At 39.6% G+C, this 26837-nt stretch overlaps 1 protein-coding gene across 4 annotated transcripts in view; it reads right to left on the reverse strand.

The window, feature by feature from the left end:
• Window positions 1-816: 816 nt before the first annotated feature.
• The window catches only part of Mfsd8 (major facilitator superfamily domain containing 8), a 29194-nt gene continuing 3173 nt past the window's right edge, over window positions 817-26837 (reverse strand). Inside the window, exons 1-12 of one of the 4 annotated variants that reach the window (XM_060378258.1) lie at window positions 22477-22568; window positions 20340-20459; window positions 20115-20158; window positions 18107-18347; window positions 16425-16538; window positions 14603-14747; window positions 12334-12389; window positions 10334-10442; window positions 6920-7054; window positions 5271-5374; window positions 4940-5187; window positions 817-2990 (exon numbers count right to left, since the gene is read on the reverse strand). In XM_060378258.1, coding sequence (XP_060234241.1) covers window positions 2784-2990; window positions 4940-5187; window positions 5271-5374; window positions 6920-7054; window positions 10334-10442; window positions 12334-12389; window positions 14603-14747; window positions 16425-16538; window positions 18107-18347; window positions 20115-20141 — 1386 coding nt within the window. In that variant the 5' untranslated portion in view covers window positions 20142-20158; window positions 20340-20459; window positions 22477-22568 and the 3' untranslated portion in view covers window positions 817-2783. Of the gene's footprint in view, window positions 2991-4939; window positions 5188-5270; window positions 5389-6919; window positions 7055-10333; window positions 10443-12333; window positions 12390-14602; window positions 14748-16424; window positions 16539-18106; window positions 18348-20114; window positions 20159-20339; window positions 20460-22476; window positions 22569-26837 lie in introns of those variants that run through there. The other 3 variants (XM_060378259.1, XM_021643064.2, XM_060378260.1) reach the window with 3 other exon arrangements.

The raw sequence follows: 26837 nt of genomic DNA on the forward strand, positions 1-26837 counted from the left end.
TTACTGCTCTAAAGTGTTAATAATGTAAGAGGTCGCCATGTCAGTTATTTGGGAGCTGGAGCCCCTACTACCGGGATGTAAAATGAATAAAAGAAAAGGCCCCTACTAATAACATTATTCAATAATCCTGGGTCTGAGCCTTCTGAGTCTTTACAAAAGCAGTAAGCAGTCTAAACCTCTGAACCACATTGAAAGTCTGAATCAAGTCAAGTGTTAGATACATTCCTGAGGTTTATCATGTCACTTATATTTGACCTATTATGGTCATTTCGAAATGTACTTATATACACTGTTCATATTTTCCTTATATTTTGGACCTTGAATTTAACAAGTTGTCTTAAGTTGAATAGGACTTTTCAGTCACTGTACTCCAGCCACTTTGGACCTGATTTGAGTTCTGAGAAACTTTAATGTCTTGTCTCTAGGTAGTTTGCAAGCCCTGCCTTCTGCCTGAAGTGCATTTGTCCCACATCCTCCCAGTTCAGTAATTCTCTTACACCATGTCCTGGCAAATCCTTACTTAGAGAGATTTCCTAATGCTTCTCATCAGGTTGGGCTCCTGGTCTCTATACTTGTCTTTATTACCCTTCCCACAGCCAACCATAACTCTGTACCAGCTACTTAGTGTCTGCTCAATTCTCAAGTACATGAGAATAGGCATGTATTCAGGTCCTCTTATGTACTGAAAGTGTGATAGATCCAAATCCTTACAGTCTTGCTTTATCAAACACAGTGTAACAAAGTTACAAATCTTCAAAAGTAAATGGTAGCCAGAATTTTCTCTCAAACTAAGCTAGTCTTAGATACAAACAGTAGTTTATCTTCATTAAATTAAAATTTACAAGTTTATTTCACTTTAATACAAGAAATGAACTTGAAGAGCTTGTTTTAAATAGAGAAGCATAATGGCTAGAGATGCCTTATGAAATAACAGTTCATTAAAAATGAGGAAATAACTCTTTTCGGGGTTTTCAAAAATACCTTCAAAATACACTCATAACAGTTTTCATACCTTAAGGTTTCTTTCAATTCACACTCACTTTGTTCTATTCAAGATTTACCTTGTGCTAATTTTAGACCCCTAGCTCTTTCCCTAAACTTGTCGCTTCCCTCACTTAGTGAGGTGTGAAGTCTAATCTCCCAGGCAGTGAGTGCCTCAGTAAAAAAGGTTCAGTCATTTTTGCCATGTTGTAGTCATCTGAATCACAGTATTACTGGGAAACTTATGTTATTGCTGTGAACATGGCATGCTCAGAAAAAAGCTTCATTCAGTGAACTTAAAAGATTTTTTTTTTCCCCAAATATTTCTGCAAATCTGAGTCACTGGTGCAAATAATTCCTCACAGTTAAGTAACTGCTAGTATATCTTTCTGGAGCAGTTTTCCTGTTTGGAGAAAGTGCAGCAGTCATGTGGTAGCCTCTGAAGATACGTGACTTGTATACCTCCATTCATTGGCATATATATCAGGAAGCAGGATCTTACCTTCAACCCTAAGCTTGCTGTGAGAAACTGTTTCACAGGAACACAGGGAGCTTTGTTTCTGGGCACACCACACAAAGGTGGAATGTAAGGTCAGAAGTAACCCAACAGGAAAAGAGGAAGAACAGAACAGCAGATAAGAGGACATCCAGGACTGACAAAAACTGACTGCAGCAAAATGCTGCTATCACTTAGTGCTGATGCCTTCCGTGACTAAATGAAACAAAGTGTTCATGCTCAGATCTGAAACCATGGCAACAGAATGGGAAAACACTTCTGATTCCTATACACATACCAGTGCTCGACTCACAGAGGTAGAAACTAGAAGTTTCATGAGTCCCCTTAGGCCATTAGTCTCAAATCCTGAGCTGACCAGGAGACTGTCATAGCATCCACAGTCCAACTGCAGGTCTTCTGCTGTGAAGGGGTTTGCAGGCAGGCTGGAACAGCTGTTCCTATCTGTCATTACTGACAGGGGCCACTAACAGGTCAGTGTGCACTGGAGTTTAAAGGGCTTGGAGAATAGTAATCATTTTAAGAATCCTTTGTGATTAATACCATATTAAAGCACATTTAACTTACGTTTCTAGTGTGAATTTACCAACACTTGAAAGAAGGCAGCCTTCTACGGTAATAAAAGCTACCTTGAGTATTTGTCCTTTTTACTCCTCAGATATTAGAATTTTTCTTACTCACGGGTTAATTTAGAATCAGATTCTAAATTAAAATAGACAAAGGTGCAATATTCAGATTACAACCAGGGCACCTAATCTGGTTGTAGTAGGCTAAAAGAATTTAAGGCTCAGTTTTAATTTTACTAAGAAACTGAATGCATTTTTATTTTTAGTCACTATTTTTTTTTTTTTTCCAGAGCTGAGGACCGAACCCAGGGCCTTGCACTTGCTAGGCAAGCACTCTACCACTGAGCTAAATCCCCAACCCCTGCATTTTTATTTTTAAAACACTTTCATGAAATTACTTGTATTTTAATTTAGTTTTTAAAAAGTATTTCATTTTGTTCTGGCTGATTAATACAGAATTTTACCCCAGCTGTACTTGCATAGTCCCACTGTTTTAGAGAGAGCTCTACAGTTTACACTGAGTGTAGTTTCATACCTATAAATGATTATCCATTCACTGATGAGTTCATGGAACTCCAGTAAGGTATGATATGAAAAATAGTTCACTTTTGATAAGGAGATTATGACCCAGAATGTTCTCATACATCCTACAGTTCATAGTTAAGTTACTCAAGGTTGAGTTGGAGATGGTAGGCAGCAGGCTTCCAGCAGAGACTGCGAGCTTACTCCTGGACCCACCCATATCTGACAGAAAAGGCAATGAGTCTTCTGTAAACGGCTCCCATTAGCAAGATGGTTAGCACCACTATTCCACACACAAGGCTAAATGCCCATCGTGGGCCCAAGTAAGTGTACACATGGCTGATGAACACAGGCCCAAGAATCCGTGCTGCACTTCCAGAAGTGGATAACCAGCCCATGTATATACCCTGTAGACAGTGGGAGAGAGGACAACAGATTAATTCAGGTTTAGCTATTTTAACATAAAAACAGTGCTATTACAAATTTATAAGCAATCACCTTCTCTCCCCCTTTGAAATCTCTCTAAATACAGCAAATAATAAATGGTATAGTGCTGTAGGCCTGTAAACTAGCACATGGAAAGTAGAGGCAGCAGGATCACAGGTTCAGGCTGCATGACAAAACCCTATTTCAAAAAAACTGATCTGGGCTGGAGAGATGATTCGATGAATTGGTAGCACTTGCCTTGTAAGTTCAAATACCTGAATTCAATCCCCAAAACAGATTAAAAAGGTGAGCATGTGGAGTTGGATCTAGGTTGGAAGGAGAGAATAGGGTCAATAATCAAAATACATTGTATGAGATGTGTGTGTGTGTGTTCAGATAGCCAAGCAGCCTAGACTACATTACTGAGTTTCTGGGCCAGGAAATGCTGGTATTAAAGACATAGTTGTGGGGGGAGGGGTGAAGAAGGCATTAAATCCCTTGCAGCTAGAATCACAGGTCACATAAGCATCTTGATGTGGCTGCTGGGACCTGAACTCCAAATCTCTGGAAGAATATAAGCATTCTTGACTACTGAACTGTTTCCATCCCCTTGATTTGCTTTTTAAAGATGATCTTAATATAGAGTCTAGGTTTGCCTAAGAGTCACCAAGTAGGATTAGCTGCCCTCAAATTTGAGAGCCTGTCTCTGCCTCAGAAATGCTGAGATTATAAGCACGTACTATGATAGGCTCAGTTTAATTTTTAAAGAGTAGGATAATTTGTAGCCGTTTAAATAACTGCCATTAAAAGAGTTAGAAACATACAGAAAATAAGTAAACAATAATCTGATTATGAATAAGTGATGCCAGATCTATGATGTGATGGCATCTCATTGAAAGTGTATCTTTAAAAAAAATCCATGATAGCTGCCTTAAGTATATATATCCATTTTCTTAGTCACAGAGAACAGACTGGAAATGGAGTCTGATTTTATTAAATTAATAGTTATGACCTCTCTGAAACTGTTATTCACAGTTCGTCTCTGGATTTTTAATTTTATATAATGAATACAGAAATTACTTGGTGTATGAGTGTGTATGCACATGTGCTAGGGATCAAACTTAGGGTGCCAGGCATTCCAGGATAAAGGCTGTACCACTGAGTTGTCCTTCCAGCCTATGAATGTTTTTGTTTGTCTTGTGTTTATTTTTGGCTGTCCTAGACCAAACTATCTAAACCAAGCTGGCCTTGAACTTGCAGTGATTTTCCTGCCTCAGCCTCCTGGGTGCTGAGATGTGTATAAACATACCCAGCTTAGCCCCTGACAGTCTCACTTAAAAATTAATTTGGGGCCAGGGCTTTACCTCAGTGGCAGAGCACTATCCTGCATATGCAAAGCCTTGAATTCAATCCTAACATTATAAAGCAAACAGTTAAACTTTAAAATGCATATAGGTAGGTCTTGGTGTAGCGGGTTTAATCTCCAGCACAACACACAAAAGGAAACAGACCGGGCTGCCAAAAACATTTAAGACTATTGTGTTTGCATTCTTTGTGACTGCCTACATCCAAATTTGGCTGCCAATTTTGGTTTTCTTTGGTCTACTTTAATAATGAATTTTAGAGATTTAAAGTTCAGAGGTTTTTTTTCAGTGTTATTTTGAGCTCATAGTTACTGAATTCAGGACATGTGAGTTCTGATTTAGCAATGTTATATTTCACCAGATAAATCTTAGCAAACACATTACAACTTCTTTCAGTAATGGAGGGAGAGGTAGAACCTAAAGCTCAGGTTGGGCCCTCACGGGATATTTCCTGAGCTTAAAACTCCATGCCTTCCCCAAAGTCTGCTAATCCAGCCTGTAGAAGAACAGAACTAGCATAAGGAAATGTGGGAAGCGCAGTTCACGGGGTCGCAGTGCTGGGTTACCTGAGGCTTGGGTCCTAGAACTTTTGAATATAACGTATAAGACATGACACTGCAGGCTGGATAGCCTGTTCCAATTAGCACAGCAGCTGTCAGGAACTGGGCCATATGGATCACGGGGGTGTACAGGCACCAGGCTTGTTCAATTGGGCACCCAACTGGCTGTTCGCTGTGATCTTCTCTTGGAGAAGTCCAAAGATCAAGAATAATTTCCCCAAATGTAGTATTAGGGATTGAGCTGTTGTGTAAATCTGTAAAAATAAAGTTAGGACAAAATATCATTCACTCCTTCTAAAAGACAGGGGCTAGTGCTATAGAACTGAAATCACCATACCTTGCCACTGTACTTTGGGAAACTGATGTCCCCAGGGCAACAAGATAAAGAAACCGACCCACACAACCATGAGTCCTCCCAGGAGAATAGCACGCTCACCAATCCTGTTAAACACAAACTGATTTTTAAATGAAATGCAAATTCACAATTCCATTACCATAACTAAAAAATGTTAAGTAAAATGTTGCATAATTCTTTGTATTTATCAATTAGTGTAATAATAAATTGAACCCCCGACTGAAAGCAGCCAGCACCACTCACGGCAGTGCACACTTTTAGCCCCAGCATCTAGATACAAGGTAGGAAGACTGCGAGCCAGTTAAGGCCAGCCTGAGCTACATAGTGAGACCTTGTCTCAGAGGGGGAAAAAAAAAGACTACTCTAATAACCTGTTGATTTCAGATCAGGATGGACTCTAGAAGATAAATGTACTTATCTTTTCCTATAGGAAGGTAGCTATTAGGGGAAAGAGACTCAAGATCAGTGTGAAGAAAACCATTCCTATATATGCCTACACTCGTTTTCAATATTTTAAGACTAAACCGTTAAAGCTGTTCATCAGCTAACAACCTATGTTAACCTATAGGACAGCCAGGGATGGGGACTCAGTGGGAGAGTGCCCGCCCAGCACACATGATGCCCTGGGTCAATTCCCAGCAACCAGAGAGAAAAGTAAACTACGTGACAGAACTCAGTTTACACACACTTTTCCATATTCCCCACACACTGGGTTCCTTATAGTTACTTTCATAAAATTATTCTTAAAATGTTATCTAGGGGCTGTGACTATAGTAGAACATTTGCCTAGCATATTTAAGGCCCTACATTCAACTCCCAGCACATACAAAAAAAGTTACATGGTCAAGTAACTTTGAGAAATGATTTTAACTGTATTTGCCATGGTGATGATATGGTGTGTTTATAAGCTAATTAGAAGTTCTAAAATATGTATGCCTATAATCCCAGTACGTGGGACGTAGAGGCAGGAGGATCAGGAATTCTAGGCTCACCAAGTTACATGAGATCCTGCCTCATAAAAGCAAAACACACACAAAAAATCTACATAAATTCAGTTTGTTCTTTGAGACATGGTCTCAAACTGTAGCATGCAGAGAATCATGGTCCTCTTGTCTCAGCTATCAGTGTAGAGGCTTTAATAACCAGAATTTTCTAAACTTAATCTTCAATCTAGTAAGACAATGTTTTATGAAATACATGTTTGTATTGTAATATACATTAAAACAATATATAACAACAGATTAGTATACAGTTATTTACTGGGTAAGGCATTTTGCTTTACCAAAGTGATGCCACAGAATATAAAAATATGCACTCTCAGTAAAGTTTGCATTGTTTTGCAAACTTTCAAGAACTATAATAGAGCGAGGTGTGGTGCTACATGTAATCCCTGCACTCAGGAGGCAGAGGCAGAGTGACTTATGAATTCCATGATAGCCAGGTCTATCGGTCTATAAAGTAAGTTCCAGGCTAGCCAAGGGCACACACTAAGACCTTGTTATGTTTTCTCATAACACATGAGAAAAAACTTGAAAATTATTTTACTAGCACATTCATTTACATTAGCACTGCTTTATGTATCTTATTTTGCAATAAAAATATTTAAAATAAAATAAAAATACATAACTTACTTTTTGGAAAGTAATTTAACCCCCATGAAAACAAGAACTGCCTCAACTCCAAATACAGCAAGGATTATTCCATCATAGAGCACAGCCTGCTTCTGGGTCCAGGCATACATGTCCATCGTTAATGGAGTGAGGATCCTAAGAAGAGAAGGCCAAGCTTATTTAAATGGTGTCATTAGTAAGAATTAAATATAAACATTAACAATAATACCTTTAAGAACAAACAGCCATTAGCTGAGTGATCTGGTGCATGCCTGTAGTCCCAGCACTTAGGGAAGCAGAGGCAGGTGGATATCTGTGAGTTGGGGCCAGCCTGGTCTACAAACCAAGTCCAGAACAACCAACACTACACAGAGAAATCCTGACTTAAAACAAAACAAAACAAAACACCAAAAAAACAAACAAACAAACAAAAAAAAAGCGATAAAGGAACACAGTTACATTGCAGAAAGCTTGTAAAGGGGAGACACCATAAATCAATTACAACCATCCCAGGAACTACTTGTGGTTACGTAGTTATGTGAAATTGATATTTATTCCTGGTGGAGCTTTAAGGGTGGGACACTGGATGACTGGCTTCTTTCTGATGCATTACATCTACAGAAGGACCACTGTTCCCCTATAAAGAGCTTCTACAAAGGTAAACTTTATGACTTTATGTTAACATCTTCTTCAAAATCAGAAATTTATTTCAGTTTTGCTGGCAGTGTACTTTCTAGATGTTTCTTCCTCCTTTTTTTTTTTTCTTTGAGCTACGGTTGCTCTGTAGCCTTGGCTCTCATGGACTCGCTTTGTAGACCAGGCTGACCTCTTACTCACAGAGATCCGCCTGCCTCTGCCTCCCAGAGTGCTGGGATTGCAGGCGTGTGCCACTGCGCACGGCTCTTCTTCCTCATTATTCAAGCGTGTGTGTTACCAGCAGGGCCACATTATCACATTATCAGTGTCTACTATTATGATTAGAGCCTAGACCATCTTTCCTTCCATCAATATTCCATGTGTTTCTTTCCCTCCCTATAGACACCTTTGCCTTTATATGGCTTTCTCCTTCCTTTCCAAGTCTATTCCTATATTCTACCATCTTCTGTTGGCTTACAACAGAACGACTTTTATTTATATATAAACAATTAGATGTCTTATTAAAAAGAACAGTAGGGTCTTAAACTCTGAAAGCAGATGAGCTGACCTAGAAAACAGATGCATGGTTTCTCCAGGAGCTAAAAAGTTAACATGTGCCCTAGCAATTCCTCCCAGGTACAGAACTCAGGCAGACACTTGCACAGCAGCATCACCCAACACAGCTACCTGGTGCCGACAAAGCTCTCAGAGCAGATGAATGGGCAGCTGAAGTGGGCACCTGCCATAGGAAGTTAGGGAAGTCTGATACACCAGCGCAAGAAGAACCCCAGAAAGCCACACACTCAGTTAAATAAGACATGCGAACGACTGCATCATGTAACTTGTCTGAGGCCCCTTCCACAGGTCACCAGGCGCTGGTGGGGACTAGGGGGTAGCTGTGACAGGGTGTGCAGCTTCTTTGGGACGATGGTAAGGTTCTTGTTACGGCTCACAAAGCTGTGGGCACTCTTAATGGCCACGTTCAACTTTTCCCAAACAGTTAAAAGGCTGGAGAGATGTCTCAGAAGGTAAGAGCACTTGCTCCTCTCACAGAGGACCCAGGTGCAATTCCCAGCACCACATTGTCGTTCTTTACCATCTGTGATTCCAGTCTCAAGAGACGGAGTGCTCTCTTCTCACCTCCACTGGCATCAGGCACACACTCGGTGTGCACACAGGCAAAACATTCATAACACGTTCAAAAATAAAAACAAATCTAAAATATCATTTTAAATCAGTTAAAATACTGGGCCAGGCTCTACAATTCTGTGAGCCCAATTACAGTAGGCTGAGACAGGAAGATCACAAATTTAAGGTTGGCCTGAGCTACAGAGTGAGTTCAAGGCCAGTCTATACAACTTAGTAAGAAATTGTCTCAAAATAAAAAGTAAGCAAGTTGAGGGTGTAGCTCAGTAGTAAAGCATTTGCCTAGCATGGTGGAGATCCTAAATTCAACCCCCAACATTAGGGGGAAAAGATTAATGTTTAATTTTGTATGGTGTGTATTTGCATTAAAAACTTTCCCTAAGATGAATTAAGATTTTCATGTGGATGAATACTTTTTATAATGCATATACCAAACACATCTATATGTACTGACACAAAAAATGTCATGGTGTATGGAAATAAACCAAGTTATCAAATAGTAATGTTACAGCTTATGAAAAAAAATTTAATTATTTATTTACTATGTATACAATGTTCTGTCTGCATGTACACCTAAAAGCCAGAAGAGGGCACCAGATCTCATTATAGATGGTTTTGAGCCACCATGTGGCTGTTGGGAATTAAACTCAGGACCTTTGGAAGAGCAGACAGTGCTCTTAACCTCTGAGCCATCTCTCCAGCCCCAGCTTATGAAAATTTTAAACATTCTTTCCCTCCCCACTTGAAAAAACAGAGTGGCTTTTTGCAAGGTGTATGTGTGTGTGAGAGTGTATGTGTGTATATAATACATTTGAAATGGATTATTTACAGTATCTAGTTATATATGTGTGTACCTTTTTCTTTTGAAAGGGTCATGTGACTTTTAAAAAGGATAAATGAAACCTACAGTTATAAATTTTATAATTCTTGATCAAAGATTAAATATAGCTAATATTGCCAGACTTAGTGTTAATTACATCATAACACTAAATCTACATACACTTTTATTTAAATCGGTCATGGTAACACACCCATTTAATCCCAGCACTTGGGAGGCAGAGACAGTTAGATCTGTGTGAGTTCAATGCCAGTCTAGTCTTTACTGAGAGTTCCAGCACAGTCAGGTGACATACAGAAATCCTGTTTCAAAAAGCCAAAACCAATGAAATGAAAAACAAAATAAAACAAAAATTTTTTCAAGAAAAATGTGTTGCTGGGCATGGTGACACACACCTGTAATCCCAGCACTCAGGGAGAGAGAGGCAGATGGATCTCTGTGAGTTCAAGGCTAGCCTGGTCTACAAAGCAAGTCCAGGACAGCCAAAGCAAAAAGAGAAACCCTTTCTCGAAAAGCCCCCCCAACACACACACACACAAAAACCTGCCTTATATAATTTGGTTGGTTGGTTGGTTGGTTTTGGTTTTTCCAGACAGGGTTTTACTGTGTAGCTCTGGCTATCCTGAAACTCACTCTGTAAACCAGGTTGGCCTCAAACTCGGAGATCCACCTGCCTCTGCCTCCAAAGTGCTGAAATTAAAGGTGTGCTCTTATATACATTTTTTAAAACAAAATCTATATGCATAACTAATGCTGCATTAAGAAACATGGATTAGTAAGTAATCTGATTTAAATAAATACAGAATAACACTTACGTTTCAAAAATGGCAAAGATAAGCAAAACCACAAAAAACAGAATATTGGTAGCCACAACAGCAACTTGGTCAATACTTCCTTCAGGAATCTGAAGTTCATCTGTATTTTCTATAAATAGGAGAAAAGTGACATTACCTATATATCTAATTTTTCATATGATGGCAAAGCAATATGAAATTCTTAGCTAGATGAAGTTAATCACCTGTGACCCCAGCACCAGGGACGGGTATTTAGAGCTCTGTATTATTTAGAGCAAGTCTGAGGCCAGCCTGGGCTATTATTATCAAAATAGGTAAGAGGCTGGGAAGGGAGAGAGAGGAAGGGAGAGGGAAAGAGGTAACAAGATTAGGAGAGTAAGTAGTCTTCAAGAAGTATTTAAAGTGGCCACTCTTCCAGAAAGTACGTCTGAGTCCCATTGTCCACAGGAATTACTGGTTAGCTTATGTTGGTGTCTCCTAGTCCAAAATAGTGCAATTTTATAAACTTCATGTAAAATGTATTTGCTTTCAGTTCCACATACAGATTTTCCTACCTTACCTAAATTTTAAACTTACAGTGATTTTTATTAGGTTATATCAATAATTCATTAAACAAGTTCCCAGTTCTTTGGTTCATTTCAACGTTTTTTCTTTATTTCAACACTACATAAAATTAATATTAGTAAAACTCTTTTTCTTTAGAGACCAGTGAGATAGCTCAATGGCAAAGGGTACTTTCCACCAAACTGGAATTTGGTCTCCTAGACCTATGGGATAAGAGCCGACTCCCAAAGTTCACACACACAATAAACATAATGTCAGACACACAAAATAAACATAATTCTTAAATGTTTAATTTTATTTCCCTGTTATTAAAAAAGTTATGTTAGATTTGTGGGAAGAAGGGGATTAGCAGGGGTGGCAGGCAGACCAGAGGTGAGTGGGAATGAGGTTGGTCCCTATGATTGTGTACAAGTAGGAAACTGTCTAAGAATATATTAATTAAAAGTTATATTAATGCTAGGGTTGGTGGTATACACTGTTCGTCCTGTGCTCGGGAGGCTTGGGCAGTAGAATCATGATTCAAAGGCCAGCCTGAGCTATATAACAAGACCAAGCTCAAAAATAAAATTATTTGTATCTTTCCATGGCAGTGGCTTTCGAGGGCAAAGCACTTCTCACACACATTCCTGACATAACTTCACAGCTAGAGACACAGCCACATACATCAACTCACACACATTCCTCGTGTTGCTATTCAGTGTGAACAACGTAAATAGCGCAAGAATGGACCTGGATGTTGTCTGTGTATTGGCAAGGGAGAAGCCAAGTATGGCTTTTCCCTGACATAGGACGTTTGTGTACGTTACTGTAATGGTGCCCACCTTTCTACCTCAGGAGAAACGGAGGTTGAAAAATGGTCTGTTGTGCAGGGCATGGTGGCTCACACCTGTAATCCCAGCACTGAGGGAGGCAGAGGCAGAGGCATCTCTGTGCGTTTCATGAAAATACACATTTATAAACTAACAGAATGCCTACTGCTATGATTAAGGTAGCGGGAACTGCTGGAAGCCAGGTGTACTACAACTCTGACCTCAGTGCTTAGGAGGCTGAGACAGAAGAATCTCAAGTCTCAGGCCTTGCTCTCAAACATGGCATTTTCAAGGTCAGCTACAATCAAGGTGAGCTACATTCTGAGACACTGTTTCAAAACAACAAAAACTGCTTGAGGCAGAAAGGGCTCCCTGGTAACCAGGGTTACCAGAATCATGGCAAGGGTTTTAGGACACCAGCTTTTTGAAGAAGGCAAAGTGATCTTTAGCAATGGCTTTCACCTTGTCAATCATAAACACCACATAACGCATAGGTATAGGTTTGTTTACAGAAATTAATGAAGATTTTTTTTCACCTTTGAAAATATTCCCTAGTCACCCACTGTATCATGCTCAGGGGCAAAAGCCATGTGAATACCAACCAACCAGAGTCAGGATACTCCGGCGGTGCCACACAGGCTAACATACCTTCTTGAGAATTCACACTCTTACACTGCCGTCCCGAGTCATCCACACGATGCTCTCTTAGAAAGAACAGCACAAGTATTAATTAAGACCTTCATTCAGAAACAGTTTGCTTATTATTAGAACCCTGTCTTTCCCACAGTGAGATAGTTTCTCTTATTAGCTTCTGAAAAATAGTTATTGATGAATTATTAATAAATATAACCAATAAACCTAAACATTATTTTTTTTTAAGTACTGGGCATGAAGCGTAGGGCCTTGTACATGCTGGACAAGTAAGCTGCAAAGCCATGAGCTATATATCTCCAGGGTGAACTTCGGTGAGGAAAGGCCCAGCACTGTTGCCAAGGCTGTCAAACACCTGGAACCAAGTAATCCACTCTCCTGATCAGGAAGACTACATGTCATCATATAAAAGTTTTTTTTTTAATTTATTCAGAAGCATACATAATTTACCTAATATGTAATTTAGGTAAAATTTTAGGTAATTTCTAATATATATATATATATATATTAGAAATTTTCAGTGTTTTAAAAATTAACCATAGAGCTGTGCGCCATGGCACACACCTGTAATCCCAGCTCTCAGGGAAACAGAGGCAGGCAGATCTCTATGAGTTTGAGGCAGGCCGGGTCTACAAAGTGAGTCCAGACACAGAGAAACTACCCTGGGTAAGATGATCAATCCTCACTCAGAAAGGCAAATGGGACAGACATCGGAAAAGGGAGAAAACAGGGAACAGGACAGAATCCTACCACAGAGGGCCTCTGAAAGACTACCCAGCAGGGTATCAAAACAGATACCGAGACACATAGCCAAACTTTGGGCAGAGTGCAGCAACTCTTATGAAAGAAGGGGGAGATAGAAAGAGCTGGAGAGGACAGGAACTCCACAAGGAGAGAAATAGAATCAAGTATCTGGGCACATGGGTCTTTTCTGAGACTGATACTCCAACCAAGGACATGCATGGGGATAACCTAGAACCCCTGCACAGATGTGGCCCATGGCAGCTCAGTCTCCAAGTAGGTTCCCTACTAAGGGGAACAGGGACTGTCTCTAACATGAACCCAGTGGCTGGCTTTCTGATTACCTCCCCCTGAGGGGGGAGCAACCTTACCAGGCCACAGAGGAAGACAAAACAGCCAGTCCTGATGAGACCTGATAGGATAGGGTCAGAGGGAAGGGGAGGAGGCCCTCCCCTAACAGTGGACTTGGAGAGGAGCATGGGAGGAGATGAAGGAAGAAGGGAGGGATTGGGAGGGGACGAGGGAGGGGACTACAGCTGGGATACAAAGAAAATAAACTGTAATTAATAAATTGTTTAAATTTCCTACCATAAAACAAAACAAAAACAAACAAACAAAAAAGAATTAGTCATAAATGGTTTTGGAAAATTGAATGAAGCACTCAAAAAAAAAAATCTAACATAACAATGCTAGGTTTGGTAGCTACACCATAATCCCAACACTTCTGAAGCTAAGGAACCTAAATTTTTAAGAGGGCTTGGCTACAAAGTAAAACTTTTTACTAAGAACTAAAGGAAAAACAAGAAATACAAAGTAATAATACTAGTTTAAAAAAATAAAATACTATTTCCATATTTAGAAACTTACAGTTAGTAAATCAAGAACAGCTCTTCCTAATGTGTGTTCATTCCTAACTGTCTTATTACTGCAGTTGCCAGTATAATACGTTTTAGCTGATCAAAAACTACAAACCCATCTACAGACAGCAAAACAGAAAGAACTCATAGGGCCAGGCCTCACAGCTCAGGCCTAGAGTCTCAGCTATCTGGAGGCTAAGACAGGAGATTGCAAATTGAAGGCCCGCTGGTACTCAGACCACTTAAGCAACTTACAGGACCCTGTATCAAAATAAAGTAAAAAATTAAAAAGGCTGGAGAGGGGCTTCAGCAGCTAAGAGCACTTGCTGCTCTTGCAGAGGACCCAGATTTGGTTCCTGAAACCCAACTGTGTAACTCCAGTTCCAAGGGACCCAATTTCCCCTTCTGGTTCCTGAAGGCACGGCATGCATGTGGTTCAAATATGTAGGCAAACACTTAAAACATAAAAACAAATCTGTATAAAGGCAGCTAGGGCCTGAAAGATGCAGAGTACTGTAAAGGGTTTCCGTAGCATGTATGAGGGCCACAGTTCAATACCCAGTACTACACACACACAAAGATTTCATGGGAATAATTATCCTTCAGTAATAACAAAGCTTGTTAACTTTAGAATCTACAAACATAGCTTATTGCTTCTATGTAGTTACCTTAATAAAAAAAGGATCAGAATAATATTTAGAATTCCCAGGAAGGCTCCAAGTAAAACTGGTGCTGTGTACATGTTGACCTGCAGCTTGATGGTGTCCCATGTCAAACCCTCTTCTCCAATGAGTGCAAAGCAAGTCTGGAAAACTAATAAAGGAATATGTGTACAAGTAAGTTTGACATGGGAGGCAAAAGTAACAACTGTAAAAGATGCTTACACAGAACTGCTAGGCTTTGTATGGAGCAACCATGTGTATGAAGGGATCTCAAGTGGAGTGAGAAATTTGGCTGTTGGTTGTAAAGACAATTTATTCTGTTCTTACATAAATCACAGACATATATATGGGTGTGTGTATGTGTGTATTTTAATATGCATATATGTTCATATACGTGATAGATATGTGGCATTAATATTTCATGCAGGATAGAATAGGAAAACATCTAAGAATTCTTTTTAGGGAGACAGTATTAAAATAAAGAGACATAGATGCATGCATTATATAACTCAATCAATTCAGCATCATCTCTTGATTTTTCCGTTTTTTTGTTAGCATATACTAATTTTACATAATTATTTATGATACTATTTCATTGATATATTATGCTCCTATCATATTTACCACCCATGTAGTGTCTTCATTTTTGTGGGTGAAGGAAGAGTGCTAGGGATTGGAGCCTTAGGCATGTCAAGCCTTTACCTTACCACTGAGCTACAATCTAAAGCCCAGTATCTACTTTTCTAAAAAATAAAAAAGAAAGCTACACTATGTAAAAGTTAAGTCACACAATTGATTTAGTACATACATTATACATCTAAATGATACTGATTTGTGTTGGTGTATGCACGTGGGGCGGGAGGGCTTGCATCTGCAAGGGTGCCCCCATGAAGGTCAGGGAACAAGGCTCCGGAGTCTGACGTGCCCTTCCACAATGTGGCCTACAGGGAGCAAGCTCAGGCCAGCAGGTCTGGTGGACAGCTCAGGGAAAAGCCCCACTGAGCAATCTCGGCTCAATTAATTAGAACTTCAAACAACTTCACCACAGCAAAGAAAACGAAATAAGTCAAATATTTTAAATATTACTGTGTATATGGTCCTTATATTACAGTTTTAGTATCACTTAATATTAAACCTGTGGCGAAACTTGGATGGAACAATTCTAGTTCTCACTCCTGGCTGAGGTGGCTTCCCACAGGCCCTCTCAGTAACTAGGATCTAACCTCAGCTGAGGACAAAAGCAGATGCTGTCCTTAAAACAGTGCTGAGTAGAAAGCTCCCACAAAAACATTCCCACCTACTTTGGTGATTCTGGACCAACTCTCTATACCATGGAATCCTCATCTGTATAATGACACAAACAGCACTTAACGAAGAGCTCTGGTGTTGAGGCAAATACTAATTAAAACACTACTGCCCTCTCTGCTAAGGCTCAGTGGTACAGTACTTGCCTAGAATGCACAAAACCTTGGGTTCAGGCAGAATCACACACATACTCACACCCATAAAACACACACACACACACACACACACACACACACACACACACACACACAGAGTTTGGAGAGATTGTTTTTTTTTTTTTTTACAATTATGATGATTTTTAGTTAATATACAAAATATTTCATTAAGATATTTTTATGCATATATATCACTGTACTTTGCTCATGTTAAATAACACCTTTTACTTTCTCAGCTCCTTCTCTATTTTTTAAAGTTTCTCTCCTTTTTTCTTTAGCCACAAAGTTTCACACATGGATTATTTTTAAATTTGAACCTCAAAGTTTATCCGTATTCAAATTTAAGTAGTCAAGTAAAGACCACCTACCTGGACCCAGAATAAAGCCCAAGGCTTGGCATGTGCTTGTATTAGCCATGGCACTTGTTCTTTCCTGAAGGGAAGTGGCACCAGCAATGTATGATCGAACAACAGCTACATTTCCTAAAGAGACAGTAACCCGGAGTGAAGGAGTCGCCCTTTCATTGTTACCCTCATCTCCCCTGGCTTTACAAGGGCAAGAAATACTAATGACTGTCATGGTACCTTCCTTCCCTATGCCATTGTACAAAGTGTGAAAGGTGTTTATTGAACAAACACATGGCTAACAGAACACAGTATTGTCACTGATACAGAAACGGTGCTGTCAAAAATCGCAGCAACTGAGAGACTGAAGCCAGCCTGGACCGCACAGTGCTCCAGGCCAGTGTAAGGTATTTAGTGAGACTTTGTCTAGAAACCAGCCACCACCAACAAAACAAGAGTCACCCATAGGAGTAAAAAAATGTAGTTTTAGAGGGGGGTATGGTGGTGCACGCCTGTAATCCCAGCACTGGGGGAGGCAGAGGCAGACGGATCTCCGTGAGTTCAAGGCCGGCCTGTTCTACAGAGTGAGTCCAGGAGAGTCAAGGCTACACAGAGAAACTCTGTCTCAAAAAACCCAAAAGACCAAAACAAAACAAAAATGAATATGTGTGTGTGTGTGTGTATATAGTTTTAGATAGTACAAAATGTCATTATAATACCAAGATTTTCTTATAAAAAAATAGACAGCTGCACATTAGCAGCAGAGTGCTATGTTATAAGGAAATGTGTCACAAACTGCATGCATAGATACATAATACAGAAAAAGTCCACTAAGAATTTAACTAAAATATTTTTGGCTGGAGAGCGCTCAGTGGTTGAACTTGTATATATATATATATATATATATATATATATATATTTTAGATTTTATTTATTTATTATATGTACAATGTTTTATCTGTATGTAGACCTGCATGCCAGAAGAGGGCACCAGATCTCATTATAGATGGTTGTGAGCCACCATGTGGTTGCTGGGAATTGAACTCATGACCTCTGGAAGAACAGCCAGTGCTCTTAACCTCTGAGCCATCTCTCCAGCCTGTGGTTGAACTTTTATACTGCTCTCTTGTAGCACACTTGAGTTCTGTTCCCAGCACCCACCTCAGACAGCTCACAAGCACCTGGAACTCCAGCTCCAGGGGATTCAGTGCCATCCACCGGCCTCTGAGGATACTGCTCTCCCTTGCATATCTCCACCCAGACACACACACACACACATATATATATATATATAATAAAAATAAAAGTTTTTAAAATTTATTAAGTATTTATTTTATAATAGAGACTGTTCTAGGAGCCACAGAACAGTCAAAAAAATATCACTTACTGCTTCTAACGCAAAAACGCTTATTATAATTGATGAGAAAAGATGGAACCAGTACAACAGGGCAAGCAAAGGCCAAAAGCAGCAAAGGATCCATTCAAGAAGCCGGAGAGGGCTCCACACTAGATTGGCATTCAATGTGTACTGTGAGAGCGAGGAACGGTGCAAATAAAAGGGAGGACATGTATGTAACAGAAGCACCATGATCGAAAGGCCTCTTCCAAAGATGGGTTTGCTGAACTGTGGGATGTGAGACTGAGAAGGGATGCATAGAGGAGACATGTGACCTAACACACACATACACGTGCACACACACAATTACCTGCTCCAAATCCCACCAGTCCACGAGCAACCAACATGTAGTATTTATTGTGAGCAGCTGGCACATGGACATACGCGTACAGGCAGTTGGCTGCCACCGAAATAAAGATGGAGACGATAAGAGGTTCTTTTCTTGGCCTATAATTAGACCATAAGCCAAATAGAGGTGAAGATACCATTTGGCCAAGACTATATGAAGCAATAACCCAGCCCAAAAAACTTGCATCAGCTGTATGATCAATCTGCAGAGAGAAGTAAATGCTTTAAGAGTCATTACACAATAGCAGTCTTTGGCTTCTGGCAGTCACAAACATTCCAAGGCAGACTTCTGTATGCATATAAATCTTCAGATACTGGTTACTAAGCACCTGGACACTTGGCTGCTTGGTCACTGAGTAAAACTATGTTTAGCTTTGTGACAAATATCCAGGCTATATTCCCAGTGGCGGAACCACCTGCACATACATAAAATATTGCTTCCTACTAGGATGTATGTGGGTTAGTATTTCTGTGGATGTAGATTTCTGTAGCATTCCTGAAGATGCTACAGTCATTGGAGAGTTCATCACTGTACCTCCAACAGCATAACACAAGATGGTAAGTACTGAGGATACAGAGATCAAGTAGAGTCATCCCTTGGTGTCCTCAGAATTGACTCCACAACTCTCAAAGACCCCAGAATGAGTGCCCACACAAGCTCTTCATATAGAACATGTTTGCATACCAATTACACATATCTTCTACAGGTGTAAGTCATCTCTGATCCTTTCTAATATCTACTACAACGTAAATTCTGTAAAGATAACTGTCACACAGTATAGTTTAGGGGTAATACAAGAAAAACAGCACAGGTGATTTTTAAAAACATTTCTAAAATGCAGTTACTTGAATTTTTGGATGTAGAACTCAAGGATAAGGAGGACCAACTATAAACAGAAAACCTGGCACAAACTGGATGATGACCAACAGCGATAACTTTCTGGAGATCATGAGAGAAGCAGAGGGTTGAAGGGTGAATAAAAGGGAGAAAGGTAGCAGGGAAGGAGAGAGGAAGAAAGAGAAAAGGAGCTAGGATGACTGTGTGGAGCCCTGCAGAGCCTGGGCCACGGAAGTAGGCTATGTGTAACACATTGCTGTCTACTTAGCTGCTATAGGCCAAAGCCTAACACACATGGATCCTTGGAAAATCAGTAAGCAAGGAGTGAGCTGCTACAGATACAGAGAAATTAAGACTGAGTAATCAGAGTTAAGATGAAAGCTGGCACAAAGAAGCGAAGAGTTCTAGGTGTAAGAGAGGGCAGCATAAGCCCTGACCTTCACACATTAAAGACCACGAAAGATGAAACTGAACTGAACACAGACTCTTTTCTTGTCACTGTTTTAGGACAGAGCAGTTTAATAATTACGCAATGTTGGCATTGTCCTAGGCATCATATGTAATCTAGAGATGACTACAGCACACAGAGGGATGAGCACATATTATATGCAAATACTACATCACTTTATGTAATGAATTTGAATATCCACACATTTTGGTTCACCTGAAAACCAATCTCCTAGGAATTTCAAGAGACAGCCATATTGCCTATCCTTTTTACAAAGTTTTCCTGAAAACCCAAATTAACTCCACAAGAAAATCATGAAACTATTCCTCAGAAATATTATATGTACACTTTAAGAATTCACTTTGTCTACTTGAGCTCCTTTTCACTAGGGAGGTAGTGACAGTATGTGAACATGGCTGAATTAAGTGGGTGACTACACCTTCACTCTGTTGGCCACTCTCCAGGCAAAAGTCTACTTCTTAGCTTGGCACCTTCCTGTTCTAAATGCTTTTGATTGTACAGGGAAGCATATGGCCCACCTACACCTCCTTTGAGAAACTATTATTTTAAGTTATTCTGGACCAGATCGAATTACAGAATACTAAAGACACCCTTTAGACAACGCTTAACAACATTTGGGTTACTGCTACTATTACTTCAAAGAACAGACTGAAATGTACAAACCTTTTGAAGATAAGGCCAGATTGACATTATCACAATAGAAAAACCTGCAGAGAGGTAGACATGTTTGTTTACTTGCATTATAATAATTTAATCACTATTACAGGCATAGTTTTTGAAAACATAGCAATGATTTTTAGAATAAATGAGAACCAACAAGGTAATTATAGTCCCTGACTATGCTTGATATAGCAGGAGCAAAGAATTTGTCTGTCTTCTTTCATATACCTTTGCCATAAGTGAAGATTACTGAAAGCTTTGCTGAGTCTTCATGGCAGACATGAGTGGAGAAAAGGCCATTTCGTCAGGGAAGTGCTCATCTTCCACACTGTTTGAAAGAGCAATTCACTACAAGGAAGATGATGATGAGGAAACAACAATTCAAAGGGAGTTACATGAACTAAGATACTTGAAGATGCCCATGCTTCCTGATTTCTGATAGACTTTCCTGCTCAAAAACTACAATGGAAAAAACTCAATGTCAATGTTATCTTTTTTGTTTCATTTTTCTGTAGTGATGGGGATCAGACCCAGGCCTCATGAATTCTATGTAAGCACTCTACCACCCAGTTACACCCAGCCCTATCTGTCCATACTAAATGTTAGGCAAAGTCAGCCAGAAATTTTGGAAGGCCAATTCTTAAATGTTTGGCTTTATTGCTGGGTGTGCCCAGCTCTGTAATCTCAGAACTTGGGAGGCTGAGGCAGGGGAATCAAGAATTTCAAACCAACCTGAGACACTGCTTTACATAAGGAAATGATTTACTGAGATATGACTCATGAGCCACATGACTCACCACTTTAAAATATACAGTTCATGTAGAGAGAGAGGAGAGGGCAATAGGAAGATACTGTATTCAAAGTGCAAAGTGCACCACATGGGGGGCTGGGAAGATGGTTCAGTCTGTAAAGTGCTTGCCACACAAACATGGAAACCTTAGTTTGGATGCCCAGCATTACATAAAAGCCTGAGGCAGAGCTCGTCATCCATAACCCTGGTGCTGAGTAGAGAGTATAGAGTCAGACTGGTCCAGCTTCTTTCACATACTCCCCTAAGATTCACGTATCTGGTAGTATCTATTAGGAAGTACTTCTTTCTTTTATAAAGTCTATTTGCCTGGGCTGGAGGGATGGCTCAGTGGTTAAGAGCACCTTCTTCTAGAGGACCTGAATTCAGTTCCCAGCACCCATATGATGGCTCACAGCCAGCTGTACCTCCAGATCCCAAGTTCCAAGGGATCCGACAGCTTCTTCTGACTTCCTCACATACGCTCCTGCAGGCAAAACATTCATATAGATAAAATAAGTGCAAAAAAAAAAATTAAGTCTATCTTTTTGAGATAGGGTCTCACTATGTAGCCTTGGCTGCTAAAGTCTATTTTTTTGTTTTCATTTCATTATTACTATGTATGAGAGTGAAACTTGCATGTTATAAGTACAGACACACATTTAAAGGACAGAGGAAAACTTGTAGCAGCATCCTAGAGCTTCCAGAGATTGAATTCAGATCACAGTTGAATTCAGTCACCAAGCTTGCATGGCAAGTGCTTTTCTCCACTAACATCTGTTTTGAATGGAACAGAAATATTAGTTTCATCTTCATGTTCATCTTTCATGTTTTACTTTGTATATTTATTATTATTATTATTATTATTATTATTATTTTGGCAATGCTGGGAACCCCAGGACGCTGGCCATGCTAGGCATCACTCTTCCACTGAGGTACACCCAGCTCTCTGTGTATTTAGAAATAAATTGACTCTGATGAATAACGGAGTTAGAGAACCAACTCCCAGGCAGACCTGGTGGCCCATACCTGCAATCTCAGCACTTAGGAGGCTGAAGCAGGAGGATCAATGGTGTAGGATAGACGCTGAAACTGTCTTAAAACCTCTCCCACCCAGAGCATTAAAAAGTCCACTTTACAATAAACTTACACCAAGTAAAATGTTTAACATGCCAATTAACATCAAAGAAAAAATTTTTGTTACTCACCTTGAAATTGATTCTTAGATTGCTGAGTAATAAAAACTAAGTGTTTTAAAGGAAGAAAAAAATCTTTCTGGTATGGTGGCACACACCTGTAATCCCAGCACTATATAGTGAGGCCTTTTGTAAATAGACAAACCAAGCATGCCTTTAATCCCAGCACTTGGGAGGTAGAGGCAGGCAGATCTCTGAGGCTAGCCTAGTCTACAGAGAAAGTTCCAGCACAGCCAGAGCTACACAGAAAAACCTTGTCTCAAAAACCAAACAAACAAACAAAACCAATAAATAACAAATAAATAGATAAGTAAGTAATCTTAAATTACCACAAAGCTAGAGCATTTCACTCTGAATGAAGTGTGTAACTCGCAACGCTTACCTACACTGCTGAGGAACATAGTGAGGTAGAGAATCCTAATAGATCTCCACCTGCTCTTGTAGTGTTCTTGAGTTTCTATCACATCCCATTCTCTAGGTGGAAAGAAGAAAAAGGGTTAACAGAGTTGAGTGTCCCCAGTGCTGAAATTCCAAATCCAAAATGTTAGAGTAACTCAGTGTGGTGATTCCACCACCTGACTGCATTCAGTGAATTGCAGCAAAAACACACGTGCAGGAAGATAGCTACACCATCTCCTCCGAAGATCCAAGAATTGGGAATCCCAAGCATTTCAGGTAACACACAAGGGCTGGACCTCCTGATCATGAGGAGCAGGTATTTGCATAATAATTTTACTTTCTCTGCTCTAAAGATAAGAAGGTTTGGGACCAGTTGGAGGCAGCACACATCTTTAATCCTCAGGAGTCGGAGGCAGATGGATCTCTGAGTTCAAGGCCAGCCTGGTCTACAGAGTGAGTTCCTAAAACAGGACCCCTCCACCAAGGATATTAAAGTATCCAGGCAAAAAAGTATTAATATTTGCTCTGGTTACACTAATTCACCTATGAAAAAAAAACATTTTAAATATCACTGGATTGTAGGACTGTATTAATGCACCATTGTATATAGACATTTGGAAGATAAAAACTACCTTTAAAAAGTAAAATATTTTTCAAAGCAAATATTTTACTCTTACTTTTTCAAGTTTTCATGCTTATATGCTGTGTATGTGCATGGAGGCCACAAAGCAGATATGGCTAGTCTGGCTAGCCAGGCTGCTCTGGAAGCCCTGTCTCTGACTTCCACTGCTGGAATTACAGGCGAGCTATCATACCCACAGGACACATGTGTTTCTGGGGACAAACTCTAGTCCTCTTGCTTGCTCAGCAAGTATTTTAACTCCTGAGTCATTTCCCTAGCTCTACTTTTCTATTTCTGAGTACAACAGAAATTTGTTAATCTAACAGGATGAATAAACTTTAAGAAAAACTATATAAAATAGCTACAATAAATAGATCTCCCCAAACTGGGATATACTGAAAATTGATTATTATTAGGAGTGGTGAGATGGGTAAAGGTGCTTGCCTGATGACCTGAATTTCCTTCTTAGAACCCACATGGTGGAAAGAGAGAACTGACTCCCCGAAATTGGAGACCGACCTTTACAGGTATATCACGGCACACATGTACCTGCCCTTGCAGAAAAAAGAATGGATGAACACAGTAAAGACACTTTTTACATAATTACTCTCAAGTTTCTGGCATGCCATACTTGATGGAAGCATATTACTTTTGCTGTGAGCTAGTCTGACTGGAATGATGTAACCTAAGACAGTCCCAGGCTGGAGCTTCCTGGAGCAATGACTTTGGCTTTCATGTGAACTGCCAAATAAATTCTACTTGTGGACCAAAGAGCTTATGGTGATACAGCAGACTAGTTTTTGTCTTCTGGTAAATCTACAATCTGGACTAAAAGGGAGTATATTGATTGTCACCCTCCCTCTATGAGGTGACACCTGAGTGTTTGTGCTCATTAAATGATCATACACATACCATAGTTGGCAAACGTACCTTGATGTAAGCACTACTCTTCCCCAAAATCAAGACGCACTTAAAAGACAAAATGCCTAATTATATTTCAAGAGTATATTTCATTTTAGAGGAAGAGATTGGCTGATTAGTTGTTTTTGCAGCTGTAGTTTTGTTGGGAGAAGGTCTTCCTGCATAGCCCAGGCTGTCTAGAGGCTAAATCCTCTTGCCTCAAGGTATTTTATATAATAGACCTTGATGTTGTCAAAAATTCAATCATCAATGAAGAGCTTTCTCTTTTCAAATGTAATGTGCTTAGAAATGGCAAAAAGAACCTGGGCGGTGGTAGAGCACACATTTGATCCCAGTACTTGGAAGGCAGAGGCAAGAGGATCTCTGTGAGGTCCAGGCCAGCCTGGTTTACAGACTGAGTTCCAGGATAACCAAGGCTACACAACGAAGCCATGTCTCAAAAACAAAACAAAACAAAAAGGAAAGAAATGGTAGAAAGGGAAGACGAACAACATGTTTAGATGTACCATTTGCCAAGGATATTCCTTACTAATAAATGTGTGCTTCATTTTTATTACATTTATTCAGATTTTTATTTATTATGCATAATGTTTGTGTGCTCCAGTGTACATGTGCAGCCAGTTCTCTCTTTCTACCCTGTAGATCTAGAAATCAAAGTTAAGGGCATCAAGCTCAGAAGCAAGTTCCCTTATACACTGAGCCATCTTTCCAGCTCCCATTGAAGTACTGCATATATAAAATAGTGTACACAGAGACTTTTAATTGTGATATAAAACACCTGAAAAAGACTAGAACTCAAGATGTGTATATTATAAAATCAATATGCCTGAATTTAATGTATGTCATTGCAGTTAATGACTTATTGGGAGAAGCATGCATCACTGAATCCCACAATACAGACTCTTATATCAATTTAATACTTGGTTAGTATTATACTTTTAGTTACTATTCGCTGCTCATTAAAAATAAACACATGATCACTTTATAAGTACTATAAGGGCAGTGGGGGCACACACCTTTAATCCCAGCACTTGGGAAGCAGAGCTAGGAGGATCTCTGTGAGTTCAAGGTCAGCCTGGTGAGCTCCTGTACTGCCAAGGATACACAGAGAAACCCTGTCTCAAAGAACAAGAACTTTCCTAGCTAAAAGGCAGTTACAAGTTCAATGGCAACCTTGGCTATGTAGTGAAAATAGGGCAGGCCAGACTATAGAGTGAGATCCTGTCTCACAGAAAACAAAGTTTTCTTGCCAAGCCCATAATCATAGCTCTTAAGAAGCCGGGACAAACAGGTGTGGTGTTTGCCTCAGAGTCCCAACACTAAGCAAGATCAGGAATTCCAGGTCATCTTGAGCTACATAGTAACTTCAAGACCTGACCAGGTTCAAGTTGGGGGAAGAAAATCGGGAAGATGCTGAGATGTCAAGATCAACATCAGCCTGGGATATATAGCAAGACTCTGCCTCAATTTTTTTTTTTTTTTTGAAATTTTCTTCTTTACTTTTTAAATTTACTTTTATTTATGTGAATGGAAGTTTCGCCTGCATGGTCAGGGAACCAAATGTATGCAGTACCCATGCAGGCCAGTAGAGGGTGACAAATCCACTGGAAACAGTCAGATGTTTATGAGCTGCCCTATGGTGAACCAAATTTGAGTCTTCTGAAAGAGCAGCAAATGCTCATAACTGTTAAGAAATCTCTCCAGCCTCTAATTGTGTTCTTATAAGGATATCTCCTAAATACTGACGTGATGAGAAAATTTAAAGTTAGAATGTAATGGCTACTTTCTATATAATAATGGATGAAAACAAAAATGCTCAAGTATTTGGTTGAAGGGCCATTTGAGGGCAGGGTTACCATCATTGCCTACACACTCATCACAGAACAAAAAACTAATATAATGAAAGCTGCAGCATCCATTCTTCTAACAACTGACAGAGTCTGGCATTCCCATCATGGGGCCTGGAAGTCTGCACTTCTGATGGAATATATTAGAATTTCTTTGTAGTACTTATGTGATAGTCTTGTAACCAAGAAACAGTTCATGGATCTAGATTGTAAGATAGCCCTTAGCAACACTGACATAGACCTAGAAGTCAGCTGTAACATGAGCAAGAGATAGGTCCAGCACTGTCCCAAATACTAGGACAGTTCTAAGCTAAACAGTTTAAAACTTCATGAACCAACAAATGAACTGTGATTGGCTAGTATACATAAAGTGAGTGTGTGTGTTCATTATATTATTGGGACAACTGAAGGAACGATGAATACAGAGTGTGAGTTGTATAATACTGGTGAATTAGTGTTTCTAGGTATACAATACTGATGGAGTTGCGGAAGGGATGTATTTGTTCTTGGGAGAGGCAGCCTCTAATAACATACTTGGAAGAAGCATTACAGTGTCTGAAACTTACTTTAGTTTGACAAAAGGTGTGTGTATACATAAAAAGACATTTATTTATTTGTCTGTTTATTTATTTATAATAAAAGACATTTGATTGGTGTAGAAAAGAGGGCAGTGGTGGCACATGCCTTTTAATCCCGTGTTCAGAAGGCAGAGGACTAAGATCTTTGTGAGTTCAAGGCCAGCCTGGTCTACAGAGCCAGTTACAGGTCAGTCAGAGCTCCACAGAGAAACCCTGTCTCGAAAAATAAAACACAAAACTCCAAAAAAAGAAATGACTTTAGGTATCACTAAACTGCTATTTTCAACTTTTCCATGTATTTAAAATCTTTTAAAGTAATAAATTTTATTTTGTCCTTTTTTTTAAATTTAGAAATCTAACAATTCATATTCTTCCT

The sequence above is a fragment of the Meriones unguiculatus genome, chromosome 2, assembly GCF_030254825.1.
Source record: "Meriones unguiculatus strain TT.TT164.6M chromosome 2, Bangor_MerUng_6.1, whole genome shotgun sequence".
In the NCBI taxonomy this organism is placed as follows: domain Eukaryota; kingdom Metazoa; phylum Chordata; class Mammalia; order Rodentia; family Muridae; genus Meriones; species Meriones unguiculatus.